The sequence below is a fragment of the Salvia splendens genome, chromosome 2, assembly GCF_004379255.2.
Source record: "Salvia splendens isolate huo1 chromosome 2, SspV2, whole genome shotgun sequence".
NCBI classification, from domain to species: domain Eukaryota; kingdom Viridiplantae; phylum Streptophyta; class Magnoliopsida; order Lamiales; family Lamiaceae; genus Salvia; species Salvia splendens.
In genome coordinates, this window is record NC_056033.1 from 3,094,938 (window position 1) to 3,108,668 (window position 13,731).

At 42.7% G+C, this 13,731-nt stretch overlaps 1 protein-coding gene across 1 annotated transcript; it reads left to right on the top strand.

Moving 5' to 3' along the window:
* Nucleotides 1–7,143: 7,143 nt before the first annotated feature.
* Nucleotides 7,144–13,346, top strand: LOC121783703 (probable ATP-dependent DNA helicase CHR12). The gene is made up of 11 exons (XM_042181854.1): nt 7,144–7,574; nt 8,808–8,964; nt 9,323–9,387; nt 9,812–10,000; nt 10,135–10,284; nt 10,683–11,078; nt 11,748–12,007; nt 12,087–12,305; nt 12,591–12,798; nt 12,873–13,026; nt 13,208–13,346. The coding sequence occupies exons 1-11, from the start codon at nt 7,305–7,307 to the stop codon at nt 13,333–13,335; spliced, it is 2,196 nt and encodes a 731-aa protein (XP_042037788.1). The 5' UTR covers nt 7,144–7,304; the 3' UTR covers nt 13,336–13,346.
* Nucleotides 13,347–13,731: the final 385 nt, after the last annotated feature.

The following is a 13,731-nucleotide window of genomic DNA, read 5'->3' on the forward strand; positions in this document are numbered from 1 at the left end:
ATTACCTACTGTTAAGACCGAACCCACTATGAGTGTGACCTCACCGGTAGGCGGGGCTATAGATATATCCCGATCTTGTGCATGTGTGAACTTTGGAATAGGTGAACTCAGTTTAGTGGCTTATAATTTGCAAGTAATGACGATGGGTAGCGTAGACATAATCTTGGGTATGGATTGGTTAGCGGAGAACCACGTTACCCTTCATTGTAGAGAAAGGAAAATTTCGTTTGAAACCCCCGGAAAAGAGCCGATGAAGTTTCACGGAGTCCCAATGAGCCGACGCAAGTCCATTATCTCTGCGCTGCAAGCCACTACAATGATGAGGAAGGGATGTCCAGCGTACCTTGTTTATTTGAATGGGGAGGAGAAGAAAGACAGGAAGATAGAAGATGTGGCGATAGTGAGTGAATATCCCGACGTCTTCCCCGATGCGTTGCCAGGACCCCCACCCGACAGACAGGTAGAATTCACGATCGATCTGGAGCCCGGATCGGCACCAATATCCAAAGCACCTTATAGAATGGCGCCAAAAGAGTTGGAGGAGCTTAAGGTGCAACTGCAAGAGCTACTGGAATTGGGATTCATTAGACCTAGCGTGTCACCATGGGGAGCACCAGTGTTGTTCGTAAAGAAGAAGGATGGAACGATGAGGATGTGCATCGACTACCGGGAGCTAAACAAACTAACGCTGAAGAACAAGTATCCACTACCAAGGATAGACGACTTGTTTGACCAACTTCGAGGGGCAGGAGTCTTCTCTAAGATGGATTTGAGGTCTGGGTACCATCAGCTGAGGGTTCGGCGAGAAGATGTACCCAAGACAGCTTTTCGAACAAGATATGGTCATTATGAGTTCGTTGTAATGCCTTTTGGACTGACGAACGCCCCGGCAGTGTTCATGGACCTTATGAACCGCGTGTTCCATCCATTTCTGGATCGGTTTGTCCTGGTTTTCATCGATGACGTGCTTGTTTACTCAAAGAACGAGGAGGAGCACAAAGAGCACTTGAGAACCGTCCTAGCAACTCTAAGGGACGAGAAACTATATGCCAAGTTCAGTAAATGCGAGTTTTGGCTCAAGGAAGTAAATTTTCTTGGACATGTAGTAACTTCAGATGGAATTCGTGTAGATCCGGCCAAGGTAGAAGCGGTGCAGGAGTGGAAGTCACCTTCTACACAAAACGAAATCCGAAGCTTTTTAGGACTGGCGGGCTATTATCGAAGATTCATCGAGGGATTCTCGAAGATAGCAAGGCCAATGACGCAACAACTGAAAAAGGGAGTCAAGATGATTTGGACGCCAGAATGTGAGGCGAGCTTTCAGTTGTTGAAGGAGAAATTGACCACCGCACCAATCCTAGCTGTGCCGGAGCCAGAGACTGACTATGCGGTATATACGGATGCGTCGAAGGTGGGACTGGGATGTGTGCTTATGCAGAAGGGGAAAGTGATTGCATATGCATCGAGACAATTGAAGCCCCATGAACTGAACTATCCGACGCATGACTTGGAACTGGCAGCTGTGGTACATGCTTTGAAGATCTGGAGACATCATCTTTATGGAGTCCGTTGTGAGATATACACGGACCATAAGAGTCTAAAGTACTTCTTTGAGCAAAAGGAGTTGAACATGCGCCAACGTAGGTGGCTCGAGTTGGTAAAGGACTACGATTGTGGTATAAATTACCATCCGGGAAAAGCAAACGTAGTGGCCGATGCTCTTAGTAGGAAGTCTCAATCTCAGCTGGCCACCTTTCTTACTATCGAGGAAAGTATAATCCAAGAGTTCAGTAAGATGCGCTTGGAAGTGGTGAGAATGCCCGAGACTGTGGAAGGGATAGTAGCCACGTTGGTGATGGAACCCGACTTAAGAGCCAGAATTGTAGAAGCTCAACGGCGAGATACGTTACTAGAAAAGATTCGCTCAGAAGTGAGGACGGGTGAACTCGGAAATTTTCGTGAGGCAGCGGATAATGGTCTCACATACAAGGGAAGGTTGTGTGTGCCTAAGGATGAAGGCCTGAGGATGGAAATCATGAGAGAAGCACATGAAACCCCATACGCTGCTCATCCAGGGAGCACCAAAATGTATCAAGACCTGAAAAGACAGTTTTGGTGGAACGGTATGAAAAAGCATGTTGCGGCATTTGTGGAGAGATGCCTAGCATGTCAACAAGTAAAGGCGCTACACCAACGGCCCTATGGGAAATTGCAACCCCTCGAGATTCCGGAATGGAAGTGGGAACATATTGCAATGGACTTTGTGGTAGGACTGCCAAAATCCCAGCGAGGGAACACGGTGATTTGGGTGATTATAGATCGCCTCACCAAATCTGCCCATTTTGTGCCGGTTCGTGCCACTTATGGATCCGATCAGTTGGCTAAGGTATATGTACGGGAAATTATACGCTTGCATGGAGTTCCAGCGACAATCACATCTGATCGTGATGCTAAATTCACTTCTAGATTTTGGACAAGCCTGCAGCGCGAGTTGGGGACTAAGTTGAATTTCAGTACAGCGTTCCACCCGCAAACCGACGGGCAGTCGGAGAGAACGATACAAGCATTGGAGGACATGCTACGAGCCGTGGTGCTAGATCGAGGCGTAGGTTGGGAAGAAGTGTTGCCCTTGGTAGAGTTCGCTTACAATAATAGTTACCAGGCGACTATCAAGATGGCTCCATATGAGGCCTTGTATGGAAAGAAGTGTAGATCGCCACTTTATTGGGATGAAGTGGGTGAGAGAAGAATTCTCGGACCAGACTCTGTAGAAGAGATGATAGAGATTGTCCGACAAATCCGTGGGAGGATCAAGGAGGCACAGGATCGACAGAAATCTTATGCGGATGTTCGAAGGACCGAGTTACAGTTCGAGGTCGGGGAAAAGGTCTTTTTGAAAGTTTCCCCTTCTAAGGGAATAACTCGTTTTGGAGTGAAAGGAAAACTGAGACCCCGATTTATCGGTCCATACGAGATTTTGGATAGAGTCGGCGCGGTAGCATACAGATTGGCCCTACCACCAAGCTTCGGAAATGTGCACAACGTTTTCCATGTGTCACAATTGAGGAAGTATGTGTATGACCCCACACACATCGTTCACCAAGAAGAAATGATGGTCCTAAATCCCGATCTAAGCTATGAGGAGAAGCCCGAGGCCATTGTGGATCGGAGAGTGCAAGAATTGAGGAATAAGTCAATCGCTTCGGTGAAAGTACGGTGGAGGAATCATGGAATCGAAGAAGCAACATGGGAATCAGAAGATAAGATGAGAGAGAAGTTTCCAGAGCTGTTTGAGTGATCTAACAAATTTCGGGACGAAATTTTTGTTAAGGTGGGAGGAATGTAATACCCGAAAATTTGTGGAATTTTATTCTTTTAATTAAGGATGAAATTCTTTTCTATGTTTTTGTGTTTAAAATTTGGTGTGGAAAATATTTTGTGTTTATTTGATTGTTGTGGATGTGGTATTTTCTACCTAGGCAAACTAAATGTAATTAAATAATTAATTAAGCCATGTTTTTAAAAATCCTAATTAAAATTAAATCTCTCTCTCTCTCTCTCTCTCTCTCTCTCGATTTCTCACCCCCTCCCCACTAATTTCTCAACCTCCCCCACTCCCTCTTAACCGATACATCTTTCCCTTTCCAATCTCTCCCCACATCGTTTTCTCTCCTTTCTCTCTTGCAATTGCTCTCAACACCGGTAAGCTCCCTCTCTCCTTCTCCCTCTCGGTTCTCATCTTTTTCATTCACTCCCTCTCATCATCGTCTTGAATTCCTCAAGGTGATACCCTCCTTCGTCGTGAATCGGAGTCGGAAAAGGAAGTAAAGCTTTTGCGTTTCGTTTGAACCATCCGGGGAAGGTAACCCCTAACCCTTGTTTAATTCGAAAACTCATGCATATAGGACGTTTTTGGATGGGTTAGATGTTGAGTAGGATTTGTGGCTATGTGCTTGTGTTGAACATGTTTTCGGTGATAACTGACAGTGGGTTCCGACCCCTTTTTGACTGAGCAAACGACCTCCTTTTGGTACGATTTTTTAACTGTATAAACTTTGGTGTGTCTTCTGTGTGGTGTGTAATTTTCAGCCTCTTTGGATGTCGTATGAATTTATTATGATTTTTGCAAGTAAACTGCGCAGTTCTGCGTGTTGTATGTTTTGGGAGATGTTTTCATGTGCTTTTGGCGTGATTCTGAGTGATATGTTTTTGTGATGAATGTGGGTGTGTTTGGCCAAGAGATGGCTCGGGAAAATCTGTGTTTGGCTCAAGGGTTTTGTGTGGGTTGGCCGAGAGATCTAGGGTCCGGCCTAGGGCAGGCTGGTGGGAAGTTTTGAAGGGATGATCCCAGGTGTTTGGGTGTGTTTTGGGACGTAGAATGCGTGGGGGGAATGTCGTATAGGGTTTGAGAATCGGAAGTTGAAGGAAAGTGAGTGTACACGGAACCAGCGGCCGAGGTGCCGAACAGATGGCCGAGGTGCCGAACAGACGGCCGAGGTGCCGAGCATAAGATGCCGAGGTGCCGAGCAGGCGGCCGAGACGGTCGGTCGAGGTGCCGAGCCGGACGGCCGAGATGGTCGGCCGAGGTGCCGAACAGGCGGCCGAGACGGTCGGCCGAGGTGCCGAGCCGGACGGCCGAGATGGTCGGCCGAGGTGCCGAGCTGTGCCGAGACAGGTGCCGAGCTGTGCCGAGATAGGTGCCGAGCTATGCCGAGACAAGTGCCGAGCTGTGCCGAGACAGGTGCCGAGCTGTGCCGAGACAGGCGGCCGAGGTGCCGAGCCAGGCGGCCGAGACGGTCGGCCGAGGTGCCGAGCCAGGCGGCCGAGACACCGAGCCAGGCCGAGACGCCGATCCTTTTTCCGAGCTTTTTCCGAACCTTTTCCGAGCCAAGTGAGCCGTTGCACAGTAAGGGTATGCCAGGACTTGGAGTGCTGTGTTCGGGTGTCGTGTGCGCGTTTTGGGTACGCCGTTTGCGTGCGGGGTGTGTTTCGAACGTGTGACTTTGTGTGTTTGTTTTGTAATATGTTGTTAAGTGTATGTACGTGTAACGTGCTAGATGTTGAAGTCGTCCACGTAGGAATCATGCATTGTCGTTTAAACCTCGTTTACCCTGACTCTAATCATGATATTATTTATCTTTCAAAAGGGTGATCTTTTTCGAGGAAAGTGTGGTTGAAGGGAACTGTTTTAAAAGCTAAGCAATCGAGGTGGGCTTTTCTACCCTACTTTTATGTGGGTTATCTTTAAATACGGACTTCGTTCCGGAAATGTTTATGGAGGTGAACTGTTTGTCTTGCCAATTATTTCGTTTTGAAACCTATCTGAAGTGGTTTACCACATATGTTTAATCGAATTCGGGTCTGTTGGGCTGCGAACCCTCAGGCTAGTGTACACGAGACTGGGTGCCATCTGAGAGCAAGTTGGCCGGTCTAGATGACCTGGGGTGTGGCCACGCCCCTTGTCATGGTTTGGATCAGATAGTGTATGATTGAGGGAATAAGGGTGGCAATATCGGAAAATGACTGCGCAGTCGAATTTATGAAATGTATTTTGTGTACTTGGGTTATTTTCATTATACTCAAAACCCCAATGTTACACTGTTATGGCATGACAAACTATGTTTTTGGCGTGTGTCCACTGAGTGCAATAAGTACTCAGCCCTGCATGTTGTTTTCTTAATGTGCAGGTTGAGCGGCGATGGGGAGGACGGATGTTGAGCAGTTAAAGCCAAAGTGTGTTTTTATCTTTCGGATGGTGTCGTGTCGTCATACCCGGCATCATCTGTCTTTTGGGTCTTTTCCGCTGCTTGTAAACCGTCACGATGTTTTCATTTAAAACTCTGAATACTTTAACTCAAGAATGTCGTCACAGTACTTTGTTTTGAATTGAATTTCCTTTTATTAAATGTTTTGGGTCAAATATTCTTGTTACCCCCCCTTTCTTCCCCGCTTCTTTATCCCCCCCTAGTCGCGGTCCACCGTACTTCCTATCCTTAGGAAATGCGGGCGTGACACTATGGCTGGGCTATTGCTGGGCTATTTGCTTGTTTTGATGATGTGGCAGGAGGATTTTTAGTGCTGATGATGTGGCTAGGCTATGGCTGGGCTATTCCTATTGTAGATGACCTTTATTGGCTAGAAATAACCCCAATTCTCACTATTTCTAAGAGCATCTCCAGTGGTTCTGGACATGCAATAGCCCTCCCATAGCCTTGCCACTGCCACATCATCAGCACTAAAATCCTTCTGCCACATCATCTGGACATGCAACTGGACAAGCAACTGGACATGCAATAGCTCTCCCATAGCCTATCCACATCACTAATAACAATTATATAATTTAATTTACAATCGTAGCAACATACGGAATTTAATTTACGAGACAAATACAGGAAAATTGAATAATACTATTAAAATTTAAAAAAATACAATAATTTTTAAAAAAGTACATTAATTTTAAAAAAAGTACAAAAATTAAAAAGTACAATAAAAAAAATGAAGAGCGCTAACGTCTTCACCATTTGAGCGCGCGTTTGTTGACGCGCGAAGAATTTGAGCTCCTCGGTGGACCTGCCGAGGGGGGATGCCGACTGGACCTCCTGGGAACTCGGGGTGCCCCCCTCGCATCCCGTTGCGCCCGCCTTTGGCCAACCGGGCGAGATCGGCGACCGAACGAACGAGGGGTCGGGACCTCCTGGGCCGTCTCGGGGAGGTCATGGGAACCACCGCTGCTGCCGCTATAATCACCGGTGTAGTTCAGTTTCTGCTTCTTCGGCCGGCCAACGTCGACACCTGCCCGGAAAATTAAAAAATTTAAAAATAATTAAAAATCTGACGCCGGTCTGACGCCGATCTGGGGCCTACAATGGCACCGTGAGAATCGGCGTCAGCCCAAGAATCGGCGTGGGCACGCCGATTTCGCCGACGCCGCTCGCAATGGTTCGGCGTCAGCACCGGCGTCCGCGAAAAAATCGGCGTGCCGGTGACGCCGCCGCCATTGGAGATGCTCTGAGAACCTGACAGAAGATATTTGCCTATAATAGACGGAGGGCATTTTCGTAAAATGTCCAAAAAATCGTCAAAATTAATTTCCATTGGCGCATTCTAACTGTAGCCATTTAACTCTACCGTAGAAAAGCAAATCCAAAAAATAAAACCAAAAATGAATTAAATGAAAAATAAATTGATATCCGAATCGATCGATTTCGGATTCTAGATCCGCCAAAACAACCCGTTAGAAATCACAGCTCTCCGTCCAAATTTTGAAACGACGCCGTATACTGCTTCCCCCTCCCCTTCCCGCCATGGTCGCACAGGTGGCGGAGCCCCAGCCATCTGCGCCCCAGCAATTTCAGGCCGACGTCGACCCGCCGCCCGAACCGCCGCTCGCCAGCGCTAAAACGCTAATCTGCGCCCTCAATTTCATCTCCCGCAATCTGCCCCTGCCCCAGCACGTATACGACGCCGTTTCCTCCATCTGCGAAGCCGAAGCTGCTCCTCAATCGCCTGCTGATGGAGCTGATCGTGACGTTGGCGCTGATACCAGCAACGGGTCGACTTCGCCGCTGCCAAAGGTTAGTTTCTGGTGCCTGAATTGGGTTAATTTTGGTGTTGTCGGTGATAATTGAGCTGTTGGGTATTGTATTTCTTGTTGAATTTTACTGCAATGTTGGTTTTGCTTTTTAACAGACAATTCGATGTTTTAGTTTGATATCGGCTCTTCTTGTGTTTTGTCTTTTTTGACTTTTCCGAAATTTGGTATCTTGTGATTTGTTGATGAGGCGTAATTGGGCTACACACTTAAGAATTTTGAACTTCATTGATTATGGCATTGTATTGTTCAAGAATTTGGAACTTCGTGTTTTATGAAAAAGTTTACAACTTAACAAGATTAAGGTTTTAGGTTATTGAGTCCCTCCTTTCCCCTCCCAAACGTAAACTCGAAGAATTTCATAACACCTGGACCTGGGCTACTGTTGCAAGGATTCCTTCATAATTAAGCATATTTGCATCGAAATTGATTTACTTTATCTGCAGCCATTTTCCTGTAAACTGATCTTTTGTTCAACTTGGTATCGTTACCTATCTATCTTAGTTCACCCTTTCTACATATGCATGTGTAGTGCGAAGTTGTACGCATTTGTTTCGGACTTGTTCCTAGTTTGTTCATTAGAGAACAGTGTTCTTGACATCTTTTCTAAGTAAGGATCTTTTCATTATATTATCTGTCATTACTGTGATAATTATATTTACTTTCTGGAACCTTCTAAGATAGTATTGTATTTTAGTTAGCGTTGCCTCTTTTCCTTTACTGCCTGCATTTATTGGTAAAAGTTTGTTCCTTTAGCTTTCTTAGGGCATGTTTTGACCTCTATGTACTCACTCCTATATCAAGCTGATGCAGCAAATCATTCCTCCTTTTTCTCTGGCTCAAAGTCAGCTGTTTTTATTTCCTTTCTGGGTATTGCACGTGTACACACACATATATCCAATGTCGAATACCGACTTTTAAGTATAAGGCCACACTAACTCAAGAAAAGCTCTATGACAAGTCAAATTAGACCCACAAAGTTTGGCATAAGGCTATAAGACAAAAAAATTTATACATCAACCTCTTCTCTGGGTAAATTAATGTCCATTGATGGGATTCTATACCGATGGGGTATAACTTTGTTGTGATTAGTTTATACTTTTGTTAAGCTGGCTATACCTTGCTGGGATATCCTTCTTACAAGCTTAGTTTTTAAACTTTTAGCTTATATATTTATTTGATTAGTTATGTGGTCAATCTTGTTATAATGTTGCAGGAAAAATTGGGCCTTTCAACTTACAATGAGTTAATGTTGGATTTTGAGGATGCGGTGTCAAACCAGAGATCAGCTTGTTTGCCTAGTTCCAAATTGTCAGACTTAAAGGAGACCAGGTTTCAGAGCCAAGTAAAGCATCGGTTAGCCGAACTTGAAGGTAACTATCTTCAAGAAAAAATAATATTCCATTCACATGTCACTTGCTTTTCCGAATTGTTTATAGTCATGTGATTGCTTGCATTCATCTTCTATCGTCTTATTGCCATGGGAATTGTAGATGATTCCTGGATGCTTACCTTGTAAAAACACTGCCATGGTGGATCTTAGTTTGGCTATCTTTAGCTGCTTCTTTGTTTCTTTTTTTTTCTTGCTTTCTGCAGATATCTTATTTACATGGTTGGTTCACAACTTCACATATATATGCGAAGTGCTAAAAGGCTGCTTATTCTTTATTCATCATGTTTTAATTTCTTGCAAATGTCATGTAATATGCTTATTTCTCCTATAAAAAACAGAATTACCTACTAGTAGGGGTGAGGACCTGCAGTCCAGATGCTTGCTTGAACTCTATGGACTTAAGGTACAATTCACTTATTTGACAATTGAGGTATTTTGTGAATCTAGGTAAGAAAAGCTTTGATGTTTTGACAAGTGTGAAGGTGGTATTAATCATTGTCCTCACATGTATGGACCAAAGTAAAGTTCATTTTTCTCTGCGAAAGTATCTTCTGGTGCTAGCAATAAACTCTTCCTATTGACTGTGTTTAGTTCTCAAAAGTGACTATAAACTCGAAACATCTCTATGGTTGTATTCCTGTTGAATTTCCTTTACGGATGTAACTAAAAGGAGGGTATGGGATTAGATTTATCAAATTTTACTTCCATACCCAAGTATATCAAAATACCCCTTCCACATTTGTAGCACTATTTTTGGTTCTCTGTGCCTAATGTCAGAATATTATGGTCTAATAATTGCACGGTGATAAATTTCTTGCTGCCATCAGTTAGCTGAGCTCCAGAGCAAAGTCCGTTCTGAAGTGAGTTCTGAATATTGGCTTCGACTGCATTGTGCAAATCCTGACAAGCAGCTTTTCGATTCGGGAATGATGAGATTGCGCCGTCCTTTATTTGGCATCGGGGATGCTTTTTCTATGGAAACAGATGACCCATTGAAGAAGAAACGAGAGGCTGAGGTGAGGGTTGTGCCTTTTGATTTTCCACAGTTTTTGGGTACTGAATATGGTCCATGCCTTTAAAGCTCATATACATTGAATATAGAAAAGGAATTCGGATGGATTATGCTATTTTATTGGTTGTCCCGCTGCAGAGGTTTTCAAGATTTGAGGAGGAAGAGAAGAATCGGATAGAGACTAGGAAAAGAAAATTCTTTGCTGATTTACTTAATGCTGCACGTGAATTGCAATTGCAAGTACAGGCTGCCCAGAAACGGCGAAAACAGAGAAACGACGGTGTTCAGGTACAAATTTGTTATATATGACTTTTCTAAAGCAGCTATGGCATGGAGCAATTAAGTATATAACTATGTATATGGGTGCTCATATCTCGAAATGACTGAAAACATTTGAAGCTAATACGCTAATGTCATACTTTATTCGGTTATCTTCCCTGTTTTGATGACTATATATTGCTTTTTAGTTTTGAACAGAAAGGCTAAGTTATAAGGTTTGAGTTTTGAACTTTTGGGAACAATGTTAGACTTCAAATCCGCCTCATTCTGATTATTTTGTATCGGGAAACTGCAATATATCACTTGCATTTTAATTATGCCATGCTATATGTTGTTAAGAATTTAATCTTTGTTAACAATTCCATTTTGATGCCTAATTGACAATGAAAGTTCTCTACAACTCTCAGGCTTGGCATGGAAGGCTGAGGCAACGAGCTACACGAGCTGAAAAGTTGAGGTTCCAAGCTTTGAAAGCTGATGATCAAGAAGCTTATATGAAAATGGTTGAGGAGAGCAAGAATGAGAGATTGACGATGCTCCTTGGAAAAACTAATGATCTTTTAGTTCGTTTGGGTGCTGCTGTTCAACGTGAAAAAAATGCTACCTATGATAGCATCGAACCCTTGGAAGGTTCAGATGCTGATTTGCCTGAGTTATCTGCTTCAAGGACTGATACACCAGCACAATCAATTCCTGAGGAAGATGAAGAGATTGATGACGAGTCTGATGATAAAGCAAAGACTGGTGATTTATTAGAAGGGCAGCGGAAGTATAATTTTGCTGTACACTCTATCCAGGAAAAGGTAATCTTTATTTCCCGATAATATTTTAGACTGGAGACTTTTTATTACGCATCAAGTCCATCTGGAAGGTCTTTCGTGTGTTTCCTCCTGGGCATGTGTGATTGTCAGAGTTTCACTGGGATTCAGCTGCTGAAACCTAATATTAAAGTTCTCATACACTCATAGGCATCTCATATGTCTTGTCGACAAATGAGGTCTATATGCTTAATATTTGGGATAATAAGGATGTAAGGAAAAAGGACGTCATTAGACTTAAACAGGAAAGGAAAGGCAAGAAAGCAAATATCTTGCCCTTTTTCTGCGATTGCTCTCCATAAATCCTGTACTTGTGTAGGAAACTTTGCAACGATATTAGTCTGACTCTGTGTCTATTATGCAAGTTGTTTTGTAAAAGGGGTATGGAAGGAAGTGGGTTTTTTCATGTTCTCTTTAATCATATTCTTAGATTAAATGAGTATCACACGCATTAGGTTATTGATGATATTATTCACCTTCCCTCTACTCCTTTTCTGTGCCAACACACCTTATGTATAGGATATTTAAATTGGGGTTGTGGTGCTACTCCTTCTCTATGCAAAGTTGCCAACACACTCTTCGATGTTAAATTTTGCAGTTCATATCCCCTCGATATTTTTATATGTTGATCTAACCAGACAATAATTCTTTTAGGTGATGGAGCAACCTTCCATGCTTCAAGGTGGAGAGTTAAGAACATACCAGATTGAGGGGCTTCAGTGGATGTTGTCTCTATTCAATAACAATCTAAATGGAATTTTAGCTGATGAAATGGGCTTGGGAAAAACAATTCAGACTATCTCCCTGATTGCTTATCTCATGGAAAACAAAGGTGTGAATGGGCCACACTTGATTGTTGCCCCAAAAGCCGTTCTGCCAAATTGGGTTAATGAATTCACTACTTGGGCTCCTAGGTACAGATTGAATTTCCTGTTAAACAAGTAGTTTGTTAACGAAATGCTTTCGTTCTGATGGACATCTTCTGTGTATCAGCATTTCTGCAGTTCTTTATGATGGACGTTTAGATGAAAGAAAGGCCTTGAGAGAAGAGTATTCAGGAGAGGGGAAGTTCAATGTTTTGATCACCCATTATGATCTCATCATTAGAGATAAAGCATTTTTGAGGAAAATTCACTGGCTCTACCTGGTTGTTGATGAAGGACATCGACTTAAAAATTATGATTGTGTTCTTGCACGGACTCTGGTTTCAGGGTATGGTCTCTAACAACTTATAGCTATGTGTGTAGTAACTTCCACAAATGTCCATGCTGTTTTTTTTTATTTATATACGTCATGTTGTCTTGGAATCATTTTTTCATCTCCCGTTTCAGCTGTTTAGTTCTGCGCATGAATTGTTTTGCAAATTACTTATGCATTGAAGTTCTATCTTATATGAGTATCAGATAATCCTCATTTGATTGTATAGCAAGGTTTGTCGATAGTACTTTGAGATTACTAAACCCTTAATGATCCTGTACTGGGTAATTGAATTGGCAGATACCGAATTCGACGGAGACTTCTTTTGACTGGAACTCCTATCCAGAATAGCTTGCAGGAACTGTGGTCCCTACTTAACTTTCTCCTTCCTAATATCTTCAATTCAGTCGATAACTTCGAGGAGTGGTTTAATGCTCCCTTCGCCGACAAATGTGATGTCAGCTTAACAGATGAAGAACAGCTGCTAGTCATCCGACGTTTGCACCATGTATATGCCTCTCCTAATATACTCATTACTCACCTTCTTTTATTAGTTCTTATATCCCTCTTGAATTTCTGCAGGTCATTAGGCCATTCATTTTGAGGAGGAGGAAGGATGAGGTCGAAAAGTACCTACCTAGTAAAACTCAGGTCATACTTAAGTGTGACTTGTCCGCATGGCAGAAGGCCTATTACAAGCAAGTGACCGAACAGGGAAGAGTTGGTCTTTCTCATGGTAAGGGTCTCTTACCTAAAGATCTGGCTGCTCTTGTTCTGGGGCGGAGCCACATATAACTCCTGCCACCCCCAACCTATGTGATGTTCTTATTGGTTTTCTCTTGGTGCTTGCTTTCTTTTCTTTCCCAGCATAACAAACATCACTAACGACAAATGTTTCTTATAATATGAAAACACAGGTAGTGGTCGCTCCAAAAGCCTTCAGAATCTGACAATGCAGCTCCGGAAATGTTGTAACCATCCATACCTGTTTATTAGAAGTATGTTGGAACGGAATAAAACTGGTAGTATAATTTTTAAAGTATAATTTTATTAAAAGTGATAGTGTGGCAATGGTTTTTCTACTTTTCAAAGTTTGTGTTGATTACAAATTAATATGCATATGTGATATTAGAGGAATTATCGAGTCAAAATCGAAGGTGGAATAAACCTATATAAGTTCATTATTATTCACATGTTATATTGATAAATACAATAAATATGTAAAGGATATTTCTATGTTCTCTAGTAACGGTTGATAATTTTCTAGGCCTAGAAGGTACTATGGAAGAGCATGTTCACTTTAATTCAATTATCAATATGGATAGATAATATAGTCAATATGAGTATATATTATTGCGCGTACTATAAAGTCAAGAATGGCTTAAATTATTTACACTAATAATCGTACAATAGAGTTCTCCATGATTAATCTAATTTCAAA